Raw genomic sequence first — 21,825 nt, 5'->3', positions numbered from 1 at the left:
TCAACCGAGTTCAGCTGGTACTGCTAGGGCGCCACAGCCCAACCTCCCACATTATCCACCACAGATGAAGCTTCATAATGCTGAATCCCCTACTGCTGCTACCTCCGCGGTCATCTAAGGCACCGGAGGAAGCAGCAGGGGCTACCGGAACTGCGTCACAATCGCTCGCCATTCATTCCTATTTCTAGCACGCTCTCTTGCCTCTCTCACATCTATCCTCCTATCACCCAGAGCTTTCTTCACACCATCCATCCACCCAAACCTTGGCCTTCCTCTTGTACTTCTCCCATCAACTCTTGCATTCATCACCTTCTTTAGCAGACAACCATTTTCCATTCTCTCAACATTGCCAAACCACCTCAACACATTCATATCCACTCTAGCCGCTAACTCATTTCTTACAGCCGTTCTCTCCCTCACCACTTCGTTCCTAACCCTATCTACTCGAGATACACCAGCCATACTCCTTAGACACTTCATCTCAAACACATTCAATTTCTGTCTCTCCATCACTTTCATTCCCCACAACTCCGATCCATACATCACAGTTGGTACAATCACTTTCTCATATAGAACTCTCTTTACATTCATGCCCAACCCTCTATTTTTTACTACTACCTTAATACTTAATATATTTAATGTTTGATTTGTTTTTATTATACTGCAATCCCATTAATTAATAGAATTATAATCACATGATTTATTTTGATTCTTACCTGTGATTCAAATTGCTAATATTCTTACGAAGCACAATCTTCCTGACCTTAAAAAACAAAATGATAAGTTTTCTCTCATTCCCCTATATCCCAAGCTTTTGGGTGGCTGGTTGGTGCCTGACCTTTCTCTGTTGTGAAGAATGGTGCAATTTCCCTCCCCATGCAACGACCAAGCAAACTCAGTGCGTTATATCATTCAAGTTGTGGAACTTGTGGGAGACTTTTATAGCTCCTTCACACCTTTTATGATCACTAAATGTAGGGAAAATAGCAGGAAATATGTGACTCACATGTAGGTATTGTAATATTAAAATTCTGTTTATAGCAATGATTCATACAGTACTTGCAAGTTACGTTGTTGACAAATTCCCTATGAGGTGGGTAATTGGTTGGAAGTGATGAAAATATCAACCTATTATAAAATGAAATAATAAAACATTCTGATGTAACTCATCTCATAGATTCTTGTAATATTTGGCTTGGCTTTCAGAATGTTTAAAGAGATCTTTACTTTTCTTGACTATACCAGTCTTGAAGGAAAAGTCCTTTATGAAATATATTACCCAGGGTTTGGATTTTCTCCTTTGAGAAAGGCAACCGGACTTGAACCGTGTATTTTATGGCTACAAATTCAAAACTCCCTTTACTCCTTTATGAATGCAAATCATTATTCTTTAATAGTAAAACTTCAACAAAGCTCAAACGGCCGTTAAAGTTTTAACAAGTAGTTGTTCCGTAACTGACATACAAACCATGCTATTTAATAGGGGTATTACTTTCGGCATAGCTGAAATGACGAGCCATTAGAATTTTAACAAGGGTTTACTACCCCATCGCTAGTTGGGGGGGGGGGTAGCTTGCTAAACCCCCCCCCCCCCCACATACACACCTGTGTTTGAGCTCACTTTGCTCTCGGCTCGGATGGTAGACGGACGTGTCCTCTCTCATCCTTGCCTCGCTCTTGGCAGCCATTAATGCTGTTTTTCTTTTTCTTTGACAGGTTTGAGTGTGAAGTTGGCCTCTGCGATTATGCGCACCTGTCCTGGATTACCCGACCACCCCTGCGGAACATTCATGTCGGCGGTCGAGACAGACCCACATACCCTTTGCCCTTACTGTAGAGGCCAACGGTGTGATAGTGGTAATAAGTGTGGTGAGTGTAGGGAGTGGTCTACCTCCCAATGGTAGAGGTTTTCTTGGCGACGTAAGAAGTCCAGGTGGGATATTTCTCCTTCGAAGTTTTCTTTGAAAGGAGAAAATCCCGAGGACTCTTCTTCCGTTGCCCAAACCTCCTCCGAAGCTCCCGCTCGATCGGTTACTTTCGAGAGACCGTCGAGTGGTAGCGTAGACCATGGTTCGGTTACCCAAACTCGAGGTTCGAGAGATGGCGTTGCCTCCCTTAGCGAGGCAGCTTCACCTCTCCCCCCGGGGGAGGATATATCACTAACTAATTTGTTTCAGCTTTGGTCTTCCTTGGGGCTCGAGGGTTCGCCCTCCAAGGAAGCTCTACTTGACATCATCCGATTGGGTGCCGCTGTCAAGCAATCGCCGACTTTGGCAGAGGTTGATCCTCTGTCTATTGTCGACGTTGTGGTGTCAGAGTTATCCAATACGGTATCTCCTAATACCTCTGCCTCTTCATGTCCCGCAGTAGCTAAAGGCTTAGTTTCTCCCGTACCTGCTCAACCTACGAGCGAGAAACTAAGTCCAACAGTCTCTCCTGCCGGTGATTCTCCCCCTCGGGGGAGTTCACTTACAGAGACTCCTCTTCGGAGGACTGCAGAAGGTCAGCTTGCTGATCCTATGGCCCCCCAGAGGGCGCATCCGTCGCAAGGCTCGCCTTCCTCTACGCCGGAGTGGCCTCCCTTCACCTTTTAAAGCGGTGAGGAGGCGCCTCTTCGGTTTATCATCGCCGTTGCATTCCGCCGCAGAGCCTCGTCAGCGTTCACCGACTGTTCCTGCTATGGTCCTGGACCTCTCAGCGGATCGTTCGCGATCCCCTTCGGTGGAAGGTCGTCCTTTCAAAGGACACGCCGAACTTCCACCCGATAGACCTGCTTACCTGCCATCGCCGTTCCTGGCAGCTGATGCGCTTTACGCGCCAACGAATCTTGGTTATCATGCTAGTCAGGCACCGATCCCTATTACGGGGCAACAAGGGCGTACGCGCCATCGCGCGCATACGTCCCTTACGCGCAATGATGGTCATGCGCGCCAACGGTCTCCTGTGCGCAAGGCTTTGCCGGAGGTAGCGCGCCAGTGCTCACCTGTGCGCCAGCGCGCCACTGCGCGCCAGCAAGCCCTTGCGCGTTAGCGCTCTCCTACGCGTCGGCGCTCGCCAACGCGCCAGCGATCTCCTACGCGCCAGTGCTCTCCCGCGCCCCAGCGCCCACGTACATCCATCTCCTGCGCGCCCACGATCTTCGGATCTGGGAGCTGTAGGGAAGTCATGGACTTCACCTACACACCGCCTGCTGTCTCTAGCGCGCCATCCCTCGCCAGCGCGCAATTGCGTGCGTTCACCTGCTCTCGCCCACGAGGATACGCGCGTGCGCCCTGCGCGCCCACGCCCATCCTCTCCAGCAGTTATGCGCCGCCATCCTGACGCGCGCCCGCAAGATGCGCGCCCACGCACACAGGTTCCGAATGCGCGCCCGCTCGCAAGGGATATCTCTCCTGCTCGCGCACGCCCTACGACTTCTTCGGGGGCGCGTGAACTCTCGCCCGCACGCCCACAGGTCCAACATCCTGATCCTGCGCGCCAACTCGTGCGCGAACATTAACCCGCGAGAGCGTAAGCGCACAACCAGCCTCCTGCGCACTCTCCTGTGTCTCCCGCGCACGCTTCTACGCGCCATCACTCGCCTGCGCGCCCTCGCAATCGCCCGCGCACGCACGCGCATCAGTAGTCCCCCGCGCACGACCTCGGGTATTTCCCATCACGCGAACGCCAATACGCTCCCCCGCGTGAGCGCCAATACCCTCCCGCGCGCGAGGCTGCAGGACAATGCACGGCAAGGTCACCATCGCCACATTCCCCTCCCCGCAAGCGCAGAACAGCGCGCTCTGCGGTGGAGGGGAAGCTTCCAGAAAGGTCCAGGAACACTTCTTCTTTTCAGGCAAACCCCCCTATGGAAACCCCTCCCAGGGATCTGTTGATCCCTGTCCCTCCAGAGGTAGTGTCTGACAGCGCAGCTGTCAGCCAACAGCCATGGTTCAGGGCACTAATCAGAGCGGTTACACAGGCTTTCAAGCCTGTTCTCTCTGAATTGGGCCACAAATCTTTGGCTGCGTCTACCCCTCTGAAGAGAAAAAGAGGAGTTTCGGATGCGGTGTCTTCTCCAAGAACTAAGCTGTCTCCTCGTAAGCCCTCGAGGCAGGTTCCCTCCCCCCCCCCCCCCCCCACCAGACTTTTTCTCCCTCCCTGTTGGACGAGGATTTCCCGTCCTCAGGGGAGTCACGTGAGGTGAGACGTTCCCCCATCGCACCAATGAGGAAAACCCCACCTCGCGTTGAAAAGTCTTCCCGGGTAGAGGCGGAGAAGAACTTGCCTCCGTCTTTGTTAGAGTCCTGCATCATTCCAGAAAGGAGTTGAAGAGACTCTAAGACAGTGCCAAAATCCTCGACGAGACTTAAGACGGAGCCAGCTAGTCACTCGGAGAACGTCCGCGATTCTCCCCAAGAAGAGCCTTTGGGGACAGGAAACTTCACTGCAAGTCTGACATCCGGAGGAGAACTACAAGAGTCAGAACATGCATTTTGGCAGGTTCTGACTCTTATGAGGACTCTCAATGGGTTTGCCGACCCAGAGATTCCCCCTCGAGAGGGCAAAGACATGGTCTTGGACCGAGTATTTGGAACTCAAAAACCTTCTAAAGCCAGTGCGGCTCTGCCCTGGTCTCAGGGGGTTAAGAGTACCAGGGACAAGATCGCGGTCCAGCTCTCTGAGTTAGCCTCCTCCAACCGCTCCAGTACCGGCAACAAGCTTCTCCCATCTCCTCGGGTACAGCAGAGGAGGTACTTCGAGATCTTGGAGGAGCCTTGTTTAGCTCTTCCTTTTCACCATTCTTTGGAAGAGCTTACCAGGGGAGTCCCTCTTGAGAGACTCTCCAACCGGCAGGTCTCATTCTCGGCAACCGAGATCCTTAACCAGGAGAAGGTTGCAAAGTGTGCTATGCAAGCCAATTCGTGGCTGGATATCTGGTTTGGGACCTTAGGTATCCTGATACGCTCTGAGGATTTCTCCAAAGAACGTACCAGGAAAGCTATGGAGACGTTCCTCCTCTCAGGCACTCGCACGATCGAGTTTCTGGCCCACCAAGTCTCGAACTTGTGGGCGAACACCATCCTGAAATGTCGAGATGCGGTGGCTGAGAGGTTCCATCAGGAGATCCCTAGCACCGAGATAAACAGGCTCAGGGATTCTTCCTTGGAAGGAACGAATCTGTTTGAGCCTAAAGACGTGGAACATGCTGCTGAGAGGTGGAGGAAGTCCCACCAAGACTCCTTCCTGCATAGGGCTTTGACATCTAAGCCCTATAAGCCTCCAGCACCCCAGCAGTCCCGTCCTACCAAGACCACGAAACCGACAACGGCAGCGAAGACAGTGGTGTCTAAGCAAAAGTCCTCCAGGGGAGGTAAAAATCCTAGAGGGAGCAGCAGAGGCCGCAAACGCTAGGATTGGCAGTCCCCCTGCATGTCCACCAGTGGGGGGATGCCTACAAAGTTGCGCAGACAGGTGGCAGCAACTCTGGGCCGATTCCTGGACGATTTCCGTAATCAGTCAAGGATATCGCGTCCCGTTCATAACATCTCTACCTCCCCTGACGACGAATCCAGTGTCATTGAGCTCCCTTGCCATGGGATCAGCAAGGGGGCAAGCCCTTCGGGCAGAAGTCCAGACCCTGTTGAAGAAGGGGGCTCTCCAAGAGGTCCTCGATGGGTCTCCAGGCTTCTTCAGTCGACCCTTTCTAGTAAAGAAGGCGTCTGGAGGCTGGAGACCAGTCATCGACCTCTCGGCTCTAAACAAGTTTGTCAAACAAACTCCGTTCAGCATTGAGACCGCAGACACGGTCAGACTAGTAGTGAAACTGCAAGACTTCATGTGTACACTGGATTTGTAGGATGCGTACTTCCAGATCCCAGTCCATCCGTCTTCAAGGAAGTACTTAAGATTCAGCCTAGACAACAAGGAGTACCAGTTCAAGGTGCTATGTTTCGGTCTCTCCACAGCACCACAGGTTTTCACCAGAGTGTTCACCCTAATATCGTCTTGGGCACACAGGATCGGCATCCGTCTCCTCCGTTTTCTGGACAACTGGCTGATCCTAGCAGACTTGGTGTCATCCCTTCTTCAACACCGAGACAAACTTCTGGGACTTTGCCAGGATCTGGGGATCATGGTAAATCTCGAGAAGTCCTCTTTGCTTCCCACTCAAAGACGGGTATACCTAGGCATGATTATAGACACCAATCTCCACAAAGCCTTCCCATCAGACGACAGGATAGCAAGGCTGAGGAAGGTCGCAAGCCCTTTTCTCAGACGAGAAGAACTTCCAGCCCAATCGTGGTTACGTCTCCTCGATCACCTCTCATCTTTGGGTCGTCTAGTTCCCAATGATCGCCTTAGGATGAGATCCCTCCAGTGGCGATTCAAGTCCCGGTGGAATCAAGGCTACGATTCCCCGGACGTCATAATCCCTATGGGACCTGCGGAACGGACGGACCTCCAGTGGTGGGTGACAGACGAGAACCTACGAAGAGGAGTGGATCTTCTCGTCCTCCCCCCGGATTTGATGCTGTTTTCGGACGCCTCAAGGAAAGGGTGGGGGGCCCATGTACTGCACAACACGACCTCAGGCCTGTGGTCAGAATCAGAAAAGTGCCTCCATATAAATCTTCTAGAGATGAAGGCCGTCTTTTTGGCCCTTCAACAGTTCCAACAATACATGGCGGGTCACTCTGTGGTGGTGATGAGCGACAACACCATAGTAGTGGCTTACATCAACAAACAAGGAGGTACCTTTTCGAAGCAGCTATCCCATCTTGCCGTAGAGATACTGAGATGGATCGAATTCCACTCGATTCCACTATCGGCACGTTTTATTCCAGGCAAGAGGAATGTGCTCGCCGACAATCTGAGCAGAGCGTCTCAGATTGTGAGTACCGAGTGGTCTTTGGATCATCTAGTAGCCAACAAAGTCCTGACTTTGTGGGGTTCCCCGATTGTGGATCTGTTCGCAACAGCTCAGAACTTCAAGCTTCCGCTGTACTGCTCCCCAGTCCCGGATCCCAACGCGCTCTGGCAAGATGCCTTCCAACAACGATGGGATAACATCGACGTTTACGCCTTTTCCCCGTTCTGTCTGATGAGGAGGGTGCTCAACAAGACCAGAATATCGGTCAATCTTTCAATGACCCTCATAGCTCCACTATGGCATCACGCGAATGGTTTCCGGACCTTCTGGAGCTCCTAACGGAACTACCGAGAGAACTCCCTCCACGACACGATCTACTCAGACAACCACATGCCAACATCTTCCACAAAGCTGTAGCTTTGCTACGACTTCACGCCTGGAGACTATCCAGCATCTCCTCGCTGAGAGAGGATTTTCGCAACAAGTTGCGATCAGGATGTCTGGACATCTGCAAAAGTCATCCACAGCGGACTACCAGGCAAAGTGGAAAGTCTTCTGTGGTTGGTGTCGCGGAGGGGGTATCTCTCCACTCGATGCCACTATTCCAACAATAGCGGAGTTCCTCGTGTATTTGCGGGAAGAAAATGCGCCTTTCAGTCTTGGCGGTGAAAGGCAATCGCTCAGCCTTAAGTCTAGCCTTCAGGCTCAAAGGAATGGACATTTCTTCTTCGCTGGAACTTTCCCTACTCATACGAAGTTATGAACTTACCTGCCCTCAGTCGGTTGTGAGACCTCCTCCATGGAACGTGGTTCGAGTTCTCAGGTCTTAAGAGACCTCCCTATGAACCATTACGCCAGGCTTCAGACCGCGACCTAACTTGGAAGACGGTGTTCCTACTAGCTTTGGCTTCGGCCAAGCGTGTTAGTGAACTTCATGGTCTCTCGTATGATATCGCCCATTCAAGGGGATGGGGGGAGGTAACGTTCAGATTCGTCCCTGAGTTTATTGCTAAGACTCAGAATCTGGGAGTAGCGGATCCTCGGTTCGACTCCTTCCAGATTTCGAGTCTTCGTTCTGTAACTGATGACCCAGACCATCTCCTACTATGCAAAGTAAGGAGTTTGAGGCTATATCTCAAAAGAATGGCTGCAGTCCGTCCTCAGGTGCCAGCGTTATTTGTTTGCACTGGGAGGACTAAGAGAAGTGTCACCAAGAACACCATCTCAGCATGGATTCGCAGGGTGATTCATCTGTCCCTGAATCCAGACCCTCCTCCGTCACGTCGCCCTAGAGCACATGATGTCAGGGGCGTAGCTACGTCTCTGGCCTTCAAAAAGAATTTCTCAGTGACGCAGGTTCTTCAAGCTGGGGTGTGGAAGCGTCAGACGACCTTCACAGCCCAGTACCTGCAAGACGTGACCCACAGGAGGCTCGATACGTTCTCTATCGGCCCTGTGGTGGCTGCACAACAGCTGGTTTAAAACCTGAAGCTCCTTAATGGACAAGTAGCAGAAGGTTGAGGGCATTGTTACCCGGTTTTAGTCTGCATGAAAGAAAAGGTTTGTCTGGCCCTTATTCTTTTCTTCATCTTCACCTCTCTTGGGGAAAGCAGCATCCTGGGTTCTCTGCATAGCTGACCTCAAACCACTGCAGGTAAACCATGTTTCCTTGTGTTCCTAGTATTAAGCTAACGCTCTCACGTCCCCATACCCTGACGAGGTGGTATTGGGAGAGTCCTAGCCTAAAGTTTCCATCTAAAGAACTTCAGGTCAACTTCCTAGGACGAGTCACACTTAATTATACCGTCACACACAGCTTGTGTAGGCCGCAGTCCTTGCGTAGCAAGGTTCTAGCGAGGTGCAGGGACTCCTTATTTTGAGTGCTGACATACTCAAATAACGAGCCCCCGGGCAAAGCCAAAAAAGCCAGGACTGGCTGGGATGTCCACCTTTCCTAATGGGTGAGTCACCCCTATTAAATAGCATGGTTTGTATGTCAGTTACGGAACAAATGACAAATTCGTAGATAATTTGTATTTTTCCTAACTATACAAACCTTAGCTATTTAATCAAACTTGCCCGACAGCCCTATGCCCCTTGAAGTCCTAGCTCTAAGCAAAGTGAGCTCAAGCACAGGTGTGTGTGTGTGTGTGGGGGGGGGGGGAGGGGGCTAGCAAGCTACCCTCCCCTACCTCCGCTAACTAGCGATGGGGTAGTAAACCCTCGTTAAAATTCTATTGGCTCGTCATTTCAGCTACGCCGAAAGTAATACCCCTATTAAATAGCTAAGGTTTGCATACATATACATATACCAAAGGCACTTCCCCCAATTTTGGGGGGTAGCCGACATCAACAAAGAAACAAAACAAAAAGGGGACCTCTACTCTCTACGTTCCTTCAGCCTAATCAGGGACTCAACCGAGTTCAGCTGGTACTGCTAGGGTGCCACAGCCCAACCTCCCACATTATCCACCACAGATGAAGCTTCATAATGCTGAATCCCCTACTGCTGCTACCTCCGCGGTCTTCTAAGGCACCGGAGGAAGCAGCAGGGGCTACCGGAACTGCGTCACAATCGCTCGCCATTCATTCCTATTTCTAGCACGCTCTCTTGCCTCTCTCACATCTATCCTCCTATCACCCAGAGCTTTCTTCACACCATCCATCCACCCAAACCTTGGCCTTCCTCTTGTACTTCTCCCATCAACTCTTGCATTCATCACCTTCTTTAGCAGACAACCATTTTCCATTCTCTCAACATGGCCAAACCACCTCAACACATTCATATCCACTCTAGCCGCTAACTCATTTCTTACACCCGTTCTCTCCCTCACCACTTCGTTCCTAACCCTATCTACTCGAGATACACCAGCCATACTCCTTAGACACTTCATCTTAAACACATTCAATTTCTGTCTCTCCATCACTTTCATTCCCCACAACTCCGGTCCATACATCACAGTTGGTACAATCACTTTCTCATATAGAACTCTCTTTACATTCATGCCCAACCCTCTATTTTTTACTACTCCCTTAACTGCCCCCAACACTTTGCAACCTTCATTCACTCTCTGACGTACATCTGCTTCCACTCCACCATTTGCTGCAACAACAGACCCCAAGTACTTAAACTGATCCACCTCCTCAAGTAACTCTCCATTCAACATGACATTCAACCTTGCACCACCTTCCCTTCTCGTACATCTCATAACCTTACTCTTACCCACATTAACTCTCAACTTCCTTCTTTCACACACCCTTCCAAATTCTGTCACTAGTCGGTCAAGCTTCTCTTCTGTGTCTGCTACCAGTACAGTATCATCCGCAAACAACAACTGATTTACCTCCCATTCATGGTCATTCTCGCCTACCAGTTTTAATCCTCGTCCAAGCACTCGAGCATTCACCTCTCTCACCACTCCATCAACATACAAGTTAAACAACCACGGCGACATCACACATCCCTGTCTCAAAGGTTTGCATAGTAAGGAAAAATACAAATTATCTACGAATTTGTCATTTATAGCTACTGAGGTGGGGTGGGTAAGCACTGCCCACCCGGCAACCAGCTAAACACTCACTTTTGACTTTGGTAATAAGTTGTAGATGTTCTTTTGCTACCTCCTACTCTTGGTCTTGTTATTCCATTTCTTTTTTCTTTGAATTGAATAGAGGAGTGCACTGTTATGCGGCAGTGTCTGGTTAAACCTGAGAAAAAAAAGGTGGCCGATTTGTGTTGAAACCTGCTGTTGATCCTCATCTGTGTTGTACTTTTTGTCAAGGGCGTGACTGTTCAAAATTATCCATTGTGACAAGAGCCGGTTGTGGTCTCCTCTGCAGTGAGTTAATATTACCAGGTAGAGGAAGAAGAATGCTAAGAAATATTCTTCAGTATGAAGAGGTAGAGATGCCTAATTTGATGCTGAAGAAGCTCTATTGTTCCTTCTCTTCTGGTACTGCTTAACCTGTTGTTTCTCCCTCAGATTCTTCTAGGGTTGGGTCCTCTGGAGAAATCCTTGTGCAGGAGAAGACCTCAACTTGTTCTTGGGGTGTTCCCAAAAGAAATCACAAGTAAAGTATCACTCTCCTTGCAAAGCTAATATTCCTCTGCCTTTGCCTCAAGGCTCATTTGTCACTGTGCTGACCGATGATGACCTGAACCTAAGAAAGCCTTGGTCTACCGTGGACATCGCTGGTGCCCCTTCAGTGGCGGAGCTTCTGCAGATCTTGACAGCCACCATGACTTCTGAGCCTTTACTTGCTGTGTTTTTCCTGTCTCCCCCACCGGTGCAGGCCCAGGGCATCTTCCTTAATGGGTATGTTGTTGTTGGCCTCCAAGACCTTGACCTCGAAGACTTGCAAGAAGAAGCCTCTGTACTCTTTTTCCACTTACAGGTCTTCCTCGACCCTTCCCTCATATTCAGATGATCCTTTTCTGATGCCGCCGCTTCTCCTTCGAAAAAGAAGAAGAAAAATTAGTCCAAGTCCAGAAAGACCTATCCGTAGAAGTCTCATGAGACTCCCACTGATCTCTCCTCACCTACGTGTGTGAGAGGCAGCGCTGTACTGAAAATAAACTCAGAGCAGGGACGCATCTCATTATGCAGTACAGGTATTCACACTCCTGATACCTGTGGTCAGTCTTGCACCGAACTGAGCACATACCATCAGTTAAAAGGAAGGGCAATGTTCTTCTCCCCTTCCTGCTCTTAGACAATCAAGGTGTACCTCTGTTTCTCTCCTTCAGTTCCAAAGGGGAGAAATAGACTCGTTGTGAGGTGAGAGGAAGCGGTCATTGGTCTCTTTGTTCTTATTAGCAATGAGATATTCCCTTACGTGAGTATGATCAGAAATACGATCCTCGGTCTCCATGATTGATCTGTTTATGATCTGTCCTTTCAAGATCAGTCACCAGTAATGAGAGAAGTTACTGTCATAGTCTAAATTAACAAGCAAGGAGTAACTGTCTCGTACACTCTTTGCAAGTTGACAAAGCATGTTTAATATGGGCAGTGGCAGTTGTGAGTACAGAAAGGTTCCCTCCTTGTGTGACGGGAAGGCCTCTTACTCTCTAGGATTCACCGGAGATTGACTTGTTCATCATGTTGCTAAACAGCAATTTCCTGAGGTGTTCTGTTTCCTTGTTTCAGAATCATGGGAAAGGTTCAAGGACACTGGGTCTCTGCATCTATATTCTAATAAAGTGACCATTTTTCCAATCTTAGCTGCTCTAACACAGTATTTGGACTACCTCATCCCTGTTTATGCCAAAGAAATTAGTCTCAGATGTGGCTGGGAATCACTAATGCTCAGCTTTTATCAGTCTTTGAACTGAGGAACTAGTCCTGTATTCTCTGTGAGAGTTGTCTATCCCTGTAAGAAGTTTAATACAGTTGTGCCCACCTGGGACCTCAGGCCCAGGAGTTGGATGTGACTAGTGTTATCCAGTCTCCTATGCATGTCCCATACAAGCCTTTGACATGAATGTTGGAGACAAAGACCTGATTCTCAAAACAGTGTTTCTGCTACCTTAACTTTGGTGTGAGCTTTTGACTTCTTGTGTCATCAGTCATTCCAAAGGATGGAAGGAGGTCTCTTTAGCCTCTTCCTGAGTTCATGAACAAGACCCAGCAGCCCAAGATACCAGGTTCAAGTCCTCCTTGTCTCTTCTCGGAAGGCATGCAGAGGACATCAGAATGACTGGCTTCTCCCATCCTGCAGTTGTGCCACGGTGCTATCTTAAAGAGGTTTCAACTCTCCACGCCTGAGCCCCAAAGTCTTTTCTAGCCACCTGTTAGCTAAAGAGAAAGATATCCAAGAACACTGTGCTTTCTAGCTTTGTGAGACAATTAGTTGAGGCCATGCCTCAATCAGCAAGTCCATTGGAAGTACATCTTGGGCAGATGGTCATGGGGGTTGGGTGGTTGTGGGGTGTATACCCACAGGTCCTCGAGTACCCTTTAGTGGCTGTTTAACAGGTCCTTGAGTACCTGTAGTGGCTGTTTAACAAGTCCATAAGTACCTGTAGTGGCTGTTCAACAGGTCCTTGAGTACCTGTAGTGGCTGTTTAACAAGTCACTGAGTACCTGTAGTGGCTGTTCAACAGGTCCTTGAGTACCTGTAGTGGCTGTTTAACAGGTCCTTGTGTACCTGTAGTTGCTGTTCAAAAGGTCCTTGAGTACCTGTAGTGGCTGTTCAACAGGTCCTTGTGTACCTGTAGTGGCTGTTTAACAGGTCCTTGAGTACCTGTAGTGGCTGTTCAACAGATCCTTGTGTACCTGTAGTGGCTGTTTAACAGGTCCTTGAGTACCTGTAGTGGCTGTTTATCAGATCCTTGAGTACCTGTAGTGGCTGTTTAACAGGTCGTTGAGTACCTGTAGTGGCTGTTCAACAGGTCCTTGTGTACCTGTAGTGGCTGTTTAACAGGTCCTTGTGTACCTGTAGTGGCTGTTTAACAGGTTGTTGAGTACCTGTAGTGGCTGTTTAACAGGTTGTTGAGTACCTGTAGTGGCTGTTTAACAGGTCCTTGAGTACCTGTAGTGGCTGTTCAACAGGTCCTTGAGTACCTGTAGTGGCTGTTTAACAGGTTGTTAAATACCTGTAGTGGCTGTTTATCAGATCCTTGAGTACCTGTAGTGGCTGTTTAACAGGTCGTTGAGTACCTGTAGTGGCTGTTTAACAGGTCCTTGAGTACCTCTAGTGGCTGTTAACAGGTCCTTATGTACCTATAGTGGCTGTTTAACAGGTTGTTGAGTACCTGTAGTGGCTGTTTAACAGGTCCTTGAGTACCTGTAGTGGCTGTTTAACAGGTCCTTGTGTACCTGTAGTGGCTGTTAACAGGTCCTTGTGTACCTGTAGTGGCTGTTTAACAGGTTGTTGAGTACCTGTAGTGGCTGTTTAACAGGTCCTTGAGTACCTGTAGTGGCTGTTCAACAGGTCCTTGAGTACCTGTAGTGGCTGTTTAACAGGTCGTTAAGTACCTGTAGTGGCTGTTCAACAGGTCCTTGAGTACCTGTAGTGGCTGTTCAACAGGTCCTTGAGTACCTGTAGTGGCTGTTCAACAGGTCCTTGTGTACCTGTAGTGGCTGTTCAACAGGTCCTTGAGTACCTGTAGTGGCTGTACAACAGGTCCTTGAGTACCTGTAGTGGCTATTCAACAGATCCTTGAGTACCTGTAGTGGCTGTTTAACAGGTTGTTAAGTACCTGTAGTGGCTGTTTATCAGATCCTTGAGTACCTGTAGTGGCTGTTTAACAGGTCGTTGAGTACCTGTAGTGGCTGTTTAACAGGTCCTTGAGTACCTGTAGTGGCTGTTAACAGGTCCTTGTGTACCTGTAGTGGCTGTTTAACAGGTCCTTGAGTACCTGTAGTGGCTGTTTAACAGGTCCTTGAGTACCTGTAGTGGCTGTTTAACAGGTCCTTGTGTACCTGTAGTGGCTGTTAACAGGTCCTTGTGTACCTGTAGTGGCTGTTTAACAGGTTGTTGAGTACTAGTAGTGGCTGTTTAACAGGTCCCTTAGTACCTGTAGTGGCTGTTCAACAGGTCCTCGAGTACCTGTAGTGGCTGTTTAACAGGTCGTTAAGTACCTGTAGTGGCTGTTCAACAGGTCCTTGAGTACCTGTAGTGGCTGTTCAACAGGTCCTTGAGTACCTGTAGTGGCTGTTTAACAGATCCTTGAGTACCTGTAGTGGCTGTTCAACAGGTCGTTGAGTACCTGTAGTGGCTATTCAACAGGTCCTTGAGTACCTGTAGTGGCTGTTCAACAGGTCCTCGTGTACCTGTAGTGGGTGTTTAACAGGTCGTTGAGTACCTGTAGTGGCTGTTTAACAGGTCATAGCTTAAAGTGAAAAGGTCTTTGACACTTATCATATGTAAATATGGTCATTCTCTGATGACATGCAACTACCATAATGGCTTTTCTCTTATCTGTGCTGCTCATCAGTAACCTTTAAACATGTATTCCAGGTTAATAGTACTTAAGAAAGTTGAATATTATAATTTTGGAGGCAGTTTTTCAATGGATTTTTATGAACCTGACGAGCTCAGGAATCGGTTATCACATTTTTATGAGGTACAGTACAGTAGTTGTTTTGTAACGGATGAAGAACCTTTTATAATTCATCTTTATTTTTTTTAGATACAGTTCTATAACTTTTACTTATGGTCATTCTCTTATCCCTTTTTGAGATAGGGCTCTGCTCTTTGTACTTTCACTCTTATTCTTCCAATAATATTGCAATGTTTGGTCTGTCACAGGCCTTTGTAAAAGTAATGAATGTTGTTTATGAAATGCTAAATTTTTTAAGGATTTTTTTCATATTGTAGGTAATTTACAATGGTATTTTATTTCAGAGTTTAATTCCTTATAAAGATGAGGGAGATAACAGAACTGACCAGAAGAAAATCAGTGATAACTATCGTCCCCTTGTAGAAGAAGCCAGGGATCTCCGAGAGGTAAAATCTTTTTACACAATTAATTTGGAATTTTTTGTACCAAGGGAAAATTACCGTACTAAAGCAGACAGCCAAAGTACTGAAGAATTGATATAAAAAGACTAGAGATACTGCTTCCTCGAGAGTGGCGAATGCAGTTTAAGTGGGATGTACTGTAAACACATCTTATCCTAGTTCAATCCTTTGATTTCAAGTGAAAATTAGTCTTGTTCAGTTATTACAGAATTCAGTCTGGTACTTTTCATTGACATTTTACTAAAATATTTCCTTTTGTTTTTTTATTGTTCCTTATCATTGCCATATGCCTCCATATGGGCAGAATAGTATACCAATGGTGGCTGAGGCTATTAAAGTGAGGGAAAACAGGAAATTTTTGTTTCTATGATAAATGTTAAGCTTCAAGTCTAAAGCCATATGAACCTCAGGTGAGTATAGGAAAATTCATTTAATTATTAAAATTTCATTTCTTTAGCGATCTTTGTCAGTTGACAAATTTTACAGGCTTATATCTTTTCTTTTCAGCAATTATATCAAAAGGCAAGATACATGAAAGAAATCATTGAGCAGCTAAGGAAGATAATTTGGGAAGTAAACACAATGTTGGCTATGAGCAATACTTAATTTTAATCTTATTCATAATTTCCTTGCTCATCTTCAATCACCAAAATAGAGGTTTGTCCAATATATTCGTATATTACTGTAGTATAAGGGAATACTTATAGTAATTATATTCCCTTAAATTTTCTGTATTTCTTTACATATTTCTTTTGATATTTATGTAATTTGAATAAATTCACTTCTTATTTTGGTTTTACATCATCTCTAATATTTGAAAAAAATATATTTTGATAGATATCTTATTCAGAGAGAGAATGCATTGAAGTACTGCCAAATAAAGTATTTCATAAGTTGTAGTTATATTAATTTGTAATGAAAAGCAAATCCATTTTCCATAAAAGCTTTACAACAAATTAAAGATGGTGAACTAAAGCTGTAGCTTTTATTAATTTTTTCGGAAGTTTTCTTCTTTCTTCATCAGTCAACAGAAGGAAGTGATTATGGAAGCATATGAGTGTGACAGTAAAGTGTCTCCTTTATTTTATGAAATCTTACGTGCAGCCTCTCGGTAAACTAATTGTTGTTCACCAGCAAATCCGTTTCTCTCACAGGATGCCTTGCCAGTTCTTTGGAAAAGGCTTCTGTGGCACCTAATCTCCTTAGAGACACTTTTCCTCAACTGTCACCTATGTATCCGTTCTCTACAGTGGCAGCTGAAGACCTTCCGGTCTCGGCACCTTGACCCTCCGAACACCTCAGTGCCGGTAGGGTTAGAGCAGTAGAGAGATCGGAGTGGATGGGTGTCAGACATCAATCTATTCAGGGGAGTATACCTTCTCTCTCCTTCCCCAGAATTATTGCTCTAAACAAATGCATTAAAAGAAGGGTGGGGAGCTAACCTGTTGCTCTAAACAAATGCATTAAAAGAAGGGTGGGGAGCTAACCTGTTTCACCTCACGGCATCCAGGCTTTGGTCCGAAGCTGAGCAACAGTGCCACATGAACCTCCTGGAAATGAGGGCAGACTTTCTAACCCTCAAGCAGTTCCATCAGCTCCTTTCAGGGCACTCCGTGGTGCTGAAGAGCGACAACAACATAGTAATGTCATACATAAACAAGTAAGGAGGTACTATTTCACAGTACCTTTGCCATCTAGCTGTAGAAAGCCTCAGATGGACGGAAGACAACTTGGTAGCCCTACCAGCCTGTTTCATCCTGGGAAGAAAAATGTGCTGGCTGACAATCTGAGCAGAAGCACTCAGAAAGTTGGCTCCAAATGGTCTTGAAAACAACAGATAGCTAACCAAGTTTTGACTTTGTGGGGTTCGCCAACAATTCACCTGTTCGCGAAATCTCTAAACCGAGAGCTTCTTGTGTACAGCTCTCCGGTACCGGATCCCCCGGCAATCTAACAGTATGCCTTCCAACATCAGGGGGATGGATGAGACGTCGATACGTTACCCCTCCTTCTGCCTAGTAAGGAAGCTTCTAAACAATCACAAGACCTCTCGATGATCCCATTTACTCCGTTATGGCAACATGCAGAATGGTTCCCAGACCTTCTGCATCTGCTCAGAGGCACCGACGTAGCTCCCTCCACTTCTCTATCTACATAGACAACCACATGTGAAGATTTTCCATCAAGCGATTCCTTCGCTTCCTCTTCTCGCCTGGAGGTTATCCAGCAACTCCTCGCAAAGAGAGGCCTTTTAAGGCCGGTTGTAAAGAGGATGGCAGAATACCTCCGGGAGTCGTCTGCTGCCGTATATCAGGCTAAATTGTCCTTCTTTGTGGTTGGTGTCATGGATGGGGTATCGCTCCTCTCAGTGGTACTATTCCAACAATAGCGAAGTTTTTATTGTACCTCTTCAGGGAGGAAAAGCTTTGCTCGTCCCCAGTGGTGAAAGGCTATCGCTCAACCTTGAACCTCACCTTTAGACTAAACAGAGTTAACATTTCCTTCTCAATGGAATTGCCCCTCCTCATACAGAACTTTGAGCACACTTGCCTTCAGTTGAAAGTCATACCTCTTCATTGGAATGTAGTGCAAGTACTACATTCTCTGAAAGGAGCGCCTTATGGACCTCTCTGTCAAGTGTCAGATCGGGACTTTTGACTTTGAAGACTGTTTTCCTGCTAGGCCTGGTCTTGACAAAGAGTCAGCAAGCTGCATGGTCTTTCCTACGTCATTGCCCATTTAATGGTGTGGGAGCAAGTGACAATTATTTTTGTCCCCGAGTTAGTGGCTAAGGCTTAAGATCCGGCTGTAGGGCTGTAGGCTGGAGAGTCTCCATTCCGTAACAGATGACCCAGATCAGCTGATACTCTGCCCAGTAAAGGGCATCAAGGAAATACCTAAAAAGAACTTCCAGAGCCCACCCTCAGATCAACAGGCTCTTTGTGAGTATAGGAAAGGTCAAAAGGGAGGTCTTGAAGAATTCCATCCTTTTCCCGGAGTAGACAAGTGATTGAATTAGCCATACAACCAGGCTCCTCACTTTGCAATTGTCGACCCCGAGCTCACGACGTCGGGTATCAGCACTTCCCTGGCGTTCACAAAGCATTTCTCTGTGACGCAAACCACATTCACCGCCCACTACCTGCAAAACATAACCCACAGGAAACTAGATATTTTTACCTTAGGGCTTGTGGTGACTACACAAAACGTGATCAATAATACCTCAACTCCCTTGTAGGACAAGTAGCAATCAGTTGAAGGTATATGTTACCCGCGAGTAAATCTAGAATGGATATGTGAGTGACTGACTACTTTCTATTTCATTCCCCCCTCTTTTGGGGTCTTGCATTCGAGCAACTCTACAAGCTGACCTCCTCTAACTGCAGGTGGGTACCATTGTCCCTTGTGTAACCTGATATATATTTGTATAGAGATACTGAGATAAGCCCAGTAGTCAACAGAACAGTGGCACCTAGGATGCTCACTCCTCAGAAACAGGCGGAGAACGCCTTCTCCCTCTCACAAACGGACAACAGCCTGGGAGGCAAAATCCTATACCTAACTTTTGTCGGAGAGGTCACCCCTCTGGTCGAAGAGGACATGGTGGCAGAGATCCTTGCTAGGGAGGGATTGTTCCCCAGCTTACCATCAGTGGGAAAATGCCTACAATGCACTTGGCAATGGTGGCAGGACTTTGGGGCTGACCCTTGGACAAAAGAAGTCCTCCGTTCAGGATACCGGATCCCTTTCATAGACTGACCACCTCCTCTGGCCAGGAATCGGATCCAACCATATTATATGAAGGATCATCAAAAGACCTACTCTTAGCAGAGGAAGTCTCCAAGTTGCTAAGCAAAGACGCAGTAAAGGAAGTCTTTGACGCCTCTCCAGGCTTCCTCAGCAATCTATTCTTTGTAGAAAAGCTGACGGGAGGTTGGAGACCTTTCATAGACCTCTCCCTCTTGTATCTCTCTATTTTGCATACAAAGTTCAAGATGGAGACTCATCCTCCAGGCCATCAGGAAGAATGACTACCTTCTGACCATAGACCTGAAAAATTCTTATTTTCAGGTCCCCATCCATCCTGCTTTGAGGAAGTACTTAAGGTTTCCCTTTCGAGAAAGAGAAAAGTTGTTCTAGTTCATGGTGCTGTGCTTTGGCCTTTCAACATGTCCCAAGGTCTTCACCAAAGTCATTGCCGTCTCATTTCTTGGGCATGAGGCTCATAAAATAATATGACGACTGAATTCTCTTGGCAGAGTCCCAAGCTCTACTGCTGAAACACAGGGACCTACTACTGGATCTGTGCAAGGGGTTAGGAATTCAGTTGAACCTCCAAAAGTCTAACCTCATCCCCAGCCAGTCCATCAGGTATCTGGACATGGACATAGACTCGGTGCAAGCCAAGCTCTTTCCTGCTGCAGACAAAGTGGCAAGATTCAAGACTTAAGTTAGCAACTTTCCTGAAAGAGAACCTCCTGCCGGCCCTGATGTGGCTTAAGTTGTTAGGTCACCTCTCCTCGTTAGAGAAACTCGTCCCCCTGGTCACACGCATCAGACCATCCTGCAACTCTGCTACAAGTACCTCAGGAGGTGATATCGGACCTCCTGTGGTGGTTGAACGAGGAGAACCTGTTAGCTGGAACACCCCTTCAGGATCCTCCCCCCACAATTCTTGCTGGTCACAGATGCATCTCACCATGGATGAGGTGCTCATCTGAGGAAGGAACAGATCTTGGGCATATGGTCAGAAGACAAAGAGCTTCCACATAAACTTCTTGGAAATGAAAACAGCGCAACTACCGTTACTTCACTTCGCCACTTCGCGAAGACAGGTCACTCCGTGGTATTAATGAGTGACAACAAAACGATAATGACCTACATATCCAAACAAGGAGGCGTAGCTTCTCTCTTGCTACGCAATTAGCAGTAGATTCTTAAGTGGACACAGTCCCAGGCGATCTCTTTCTTGGCGAGGTTTATCCCCCAGAAGAGAAACGTCATTGTAGACCATCTGAGCCCTCGAGGGACAACAGTTGATTCAGAATAATCTTGGCTTTCTCTAGTGGCTAAGAGACTAGTGACTTTGTGGGGTTTTCCATCTCTGGACTGGTTCGCCATCGACCTGAATCACAAACTCCCGGTGTATTGCTCTCCAGTCCCAGACCAAGCTGCATGGGAAGGTCTAGAGTTATACACCTTCCCACTATTCTGTCAAATTTGTCAGACACTGAACAGAATCAGAAAATCCAAGAGAGTTAGTGTAACGCTAGTGGCCCCAAGGTGACCTGCAGCGGAGTGGTATTCACACCTGCTGGAACTTCTCAGGGAAATAACAAGAGAATTTATAGTATTGCCAAACCTGCTACGCCAACCTTGCATAAGAAAATTCCATGACTCGGCACATTGCCTGTCCCTTCATGGCTGGAGACTATCCAGTGTCTCCGTAAGAAAGGCATTTCAAGACTAACTGCGAAGCAACTTTCTGGATACCTCCGAAAGTCTTCCGCAGCAGTTTACCAGGCAAGGTGGAAAATCTGTGATTGGTATCGTAAGGGGAATATTGCTCCACTCAAGGCCACTATTTCCCTAATTGCACTTTTTAGTGTTCCTAAGAAACAGTAAGGCCCTTACAGTCACTGCAGTGAAAGGCTACCGCTCAGCCTTGAGCCAAGTATTCAAGCTGAAAGGACTGGGCCTTTCAGATTCTTGTGAACTCTCAGCCTTGATGAGGAGTTTCAAGCAGTTGTGCCCTCCTTGAGAACTAAAACCCTCCTCCTGGGATGTGACTAAGGTTCTACGGGCCTTGAAAAAAGCCCCGCACGAACCTGTGCATAAAGCCTTGGACAGAGATCGCACCCTGAAGAGGGTCTTCCTCCTTGCCATAGCCTCAGCCAAGAAAGTGAGTGAACTGCATGGTATATCTCACCTGGTGTCACATTCCAGAGGGTGTAGATAACTATCTTTGTCTTTTGTTCCTGAATTTGTGGCTATACCCCAAAATCTTGTTGTTAATGTCAGATTTGACTCTTTCACGATCTTGTCTCTCAAAGGGGTAACTGAGACCCAGATGACATGTTACTATGTCCTGTAAGATCAGTACGTAATTATCTAAATAAGACACAGTACCTAATGCCCAGAATCTCCAATCTATTTGTGAATGCTAGCCACTCCAAAAAGAAAGTTTCCAGAAACACCATTTCTTTTGGTTGAGGAAAAGTATTATGAGAGCCTATATTCAGGGGAAGCGTCTCCAAGGCACCCCCACCGCGAGCAGATGATGTACGTGTTTTTGCTGCAACCTTAGCGTTCCGCAAAAACCACTCGGTAGCTCAAGTCATAAAAACAGGAGTCTGGAAGAGACAAACCAGTTTTATGAACCACTACCTTAAGGATTGCACACACAGGTCCTTAAACACCCATTGTTGCTGCACAACAAATAGTCTAATCTAAGCTTTTATGGGACAAGTAACTGCCTCTATCCCAGACATCAGTTACTCTGC

General features: G+C 47.2%; 1 protein-coding gene across 2 annotated transcripts in view; it reads left to right on the top strand.

Annotated features, from left to right (window-relative positions):
• The window catches only part of LOC137649970 (mediator of RNA polymerase II transcription subunit 30-like), a 128,962-nt gene that overhangs the window by 85,018 nt on the left and 22,119 nt on the right, over positions 1 to 21,825 (top strand). For both annotated transcript variants that reach the window (XM_068382956.1, XM_068382957.1), the window contains exons 5-6: positions 15,206 to 15,307; positions 15,830 to 15,979. In XM_068382956.1, the coding sequence (XP_068239057.1) occupies positions 15,206 to 15,307; positions 15,830 to 15,928 (201 nt within the window). In that variant the 3' untranslated portion in view covers positions 15,929 to 15,979. The remainder of the gene's footprint in view (positions 1 to 15,205; positions 15,308 to 15,829; positions 15,980 to 21,825) is intronic.

The sequence above is a fragment of the Palaemon carinicauda genome, chromosome 11, assembly GCF_036898095.1.
Source record: "Palaemon carinicauda isolate YSFRI2023 chromosome 11, ASM3689809v2, whole genome shotgun sequence".
NCBI classification, from domain to species: Eukaryota; Metazoa; Arthropoda; class Malacostraca; order Decapoda; family Palaemonidae; genus Palaemon; species Palaemon carinicauda.
The sequence above is the reverse complement of the archived record's forward strand: the minus strand, read 5'-3'. Positions and strand labels throughout refer to the sequence as shown.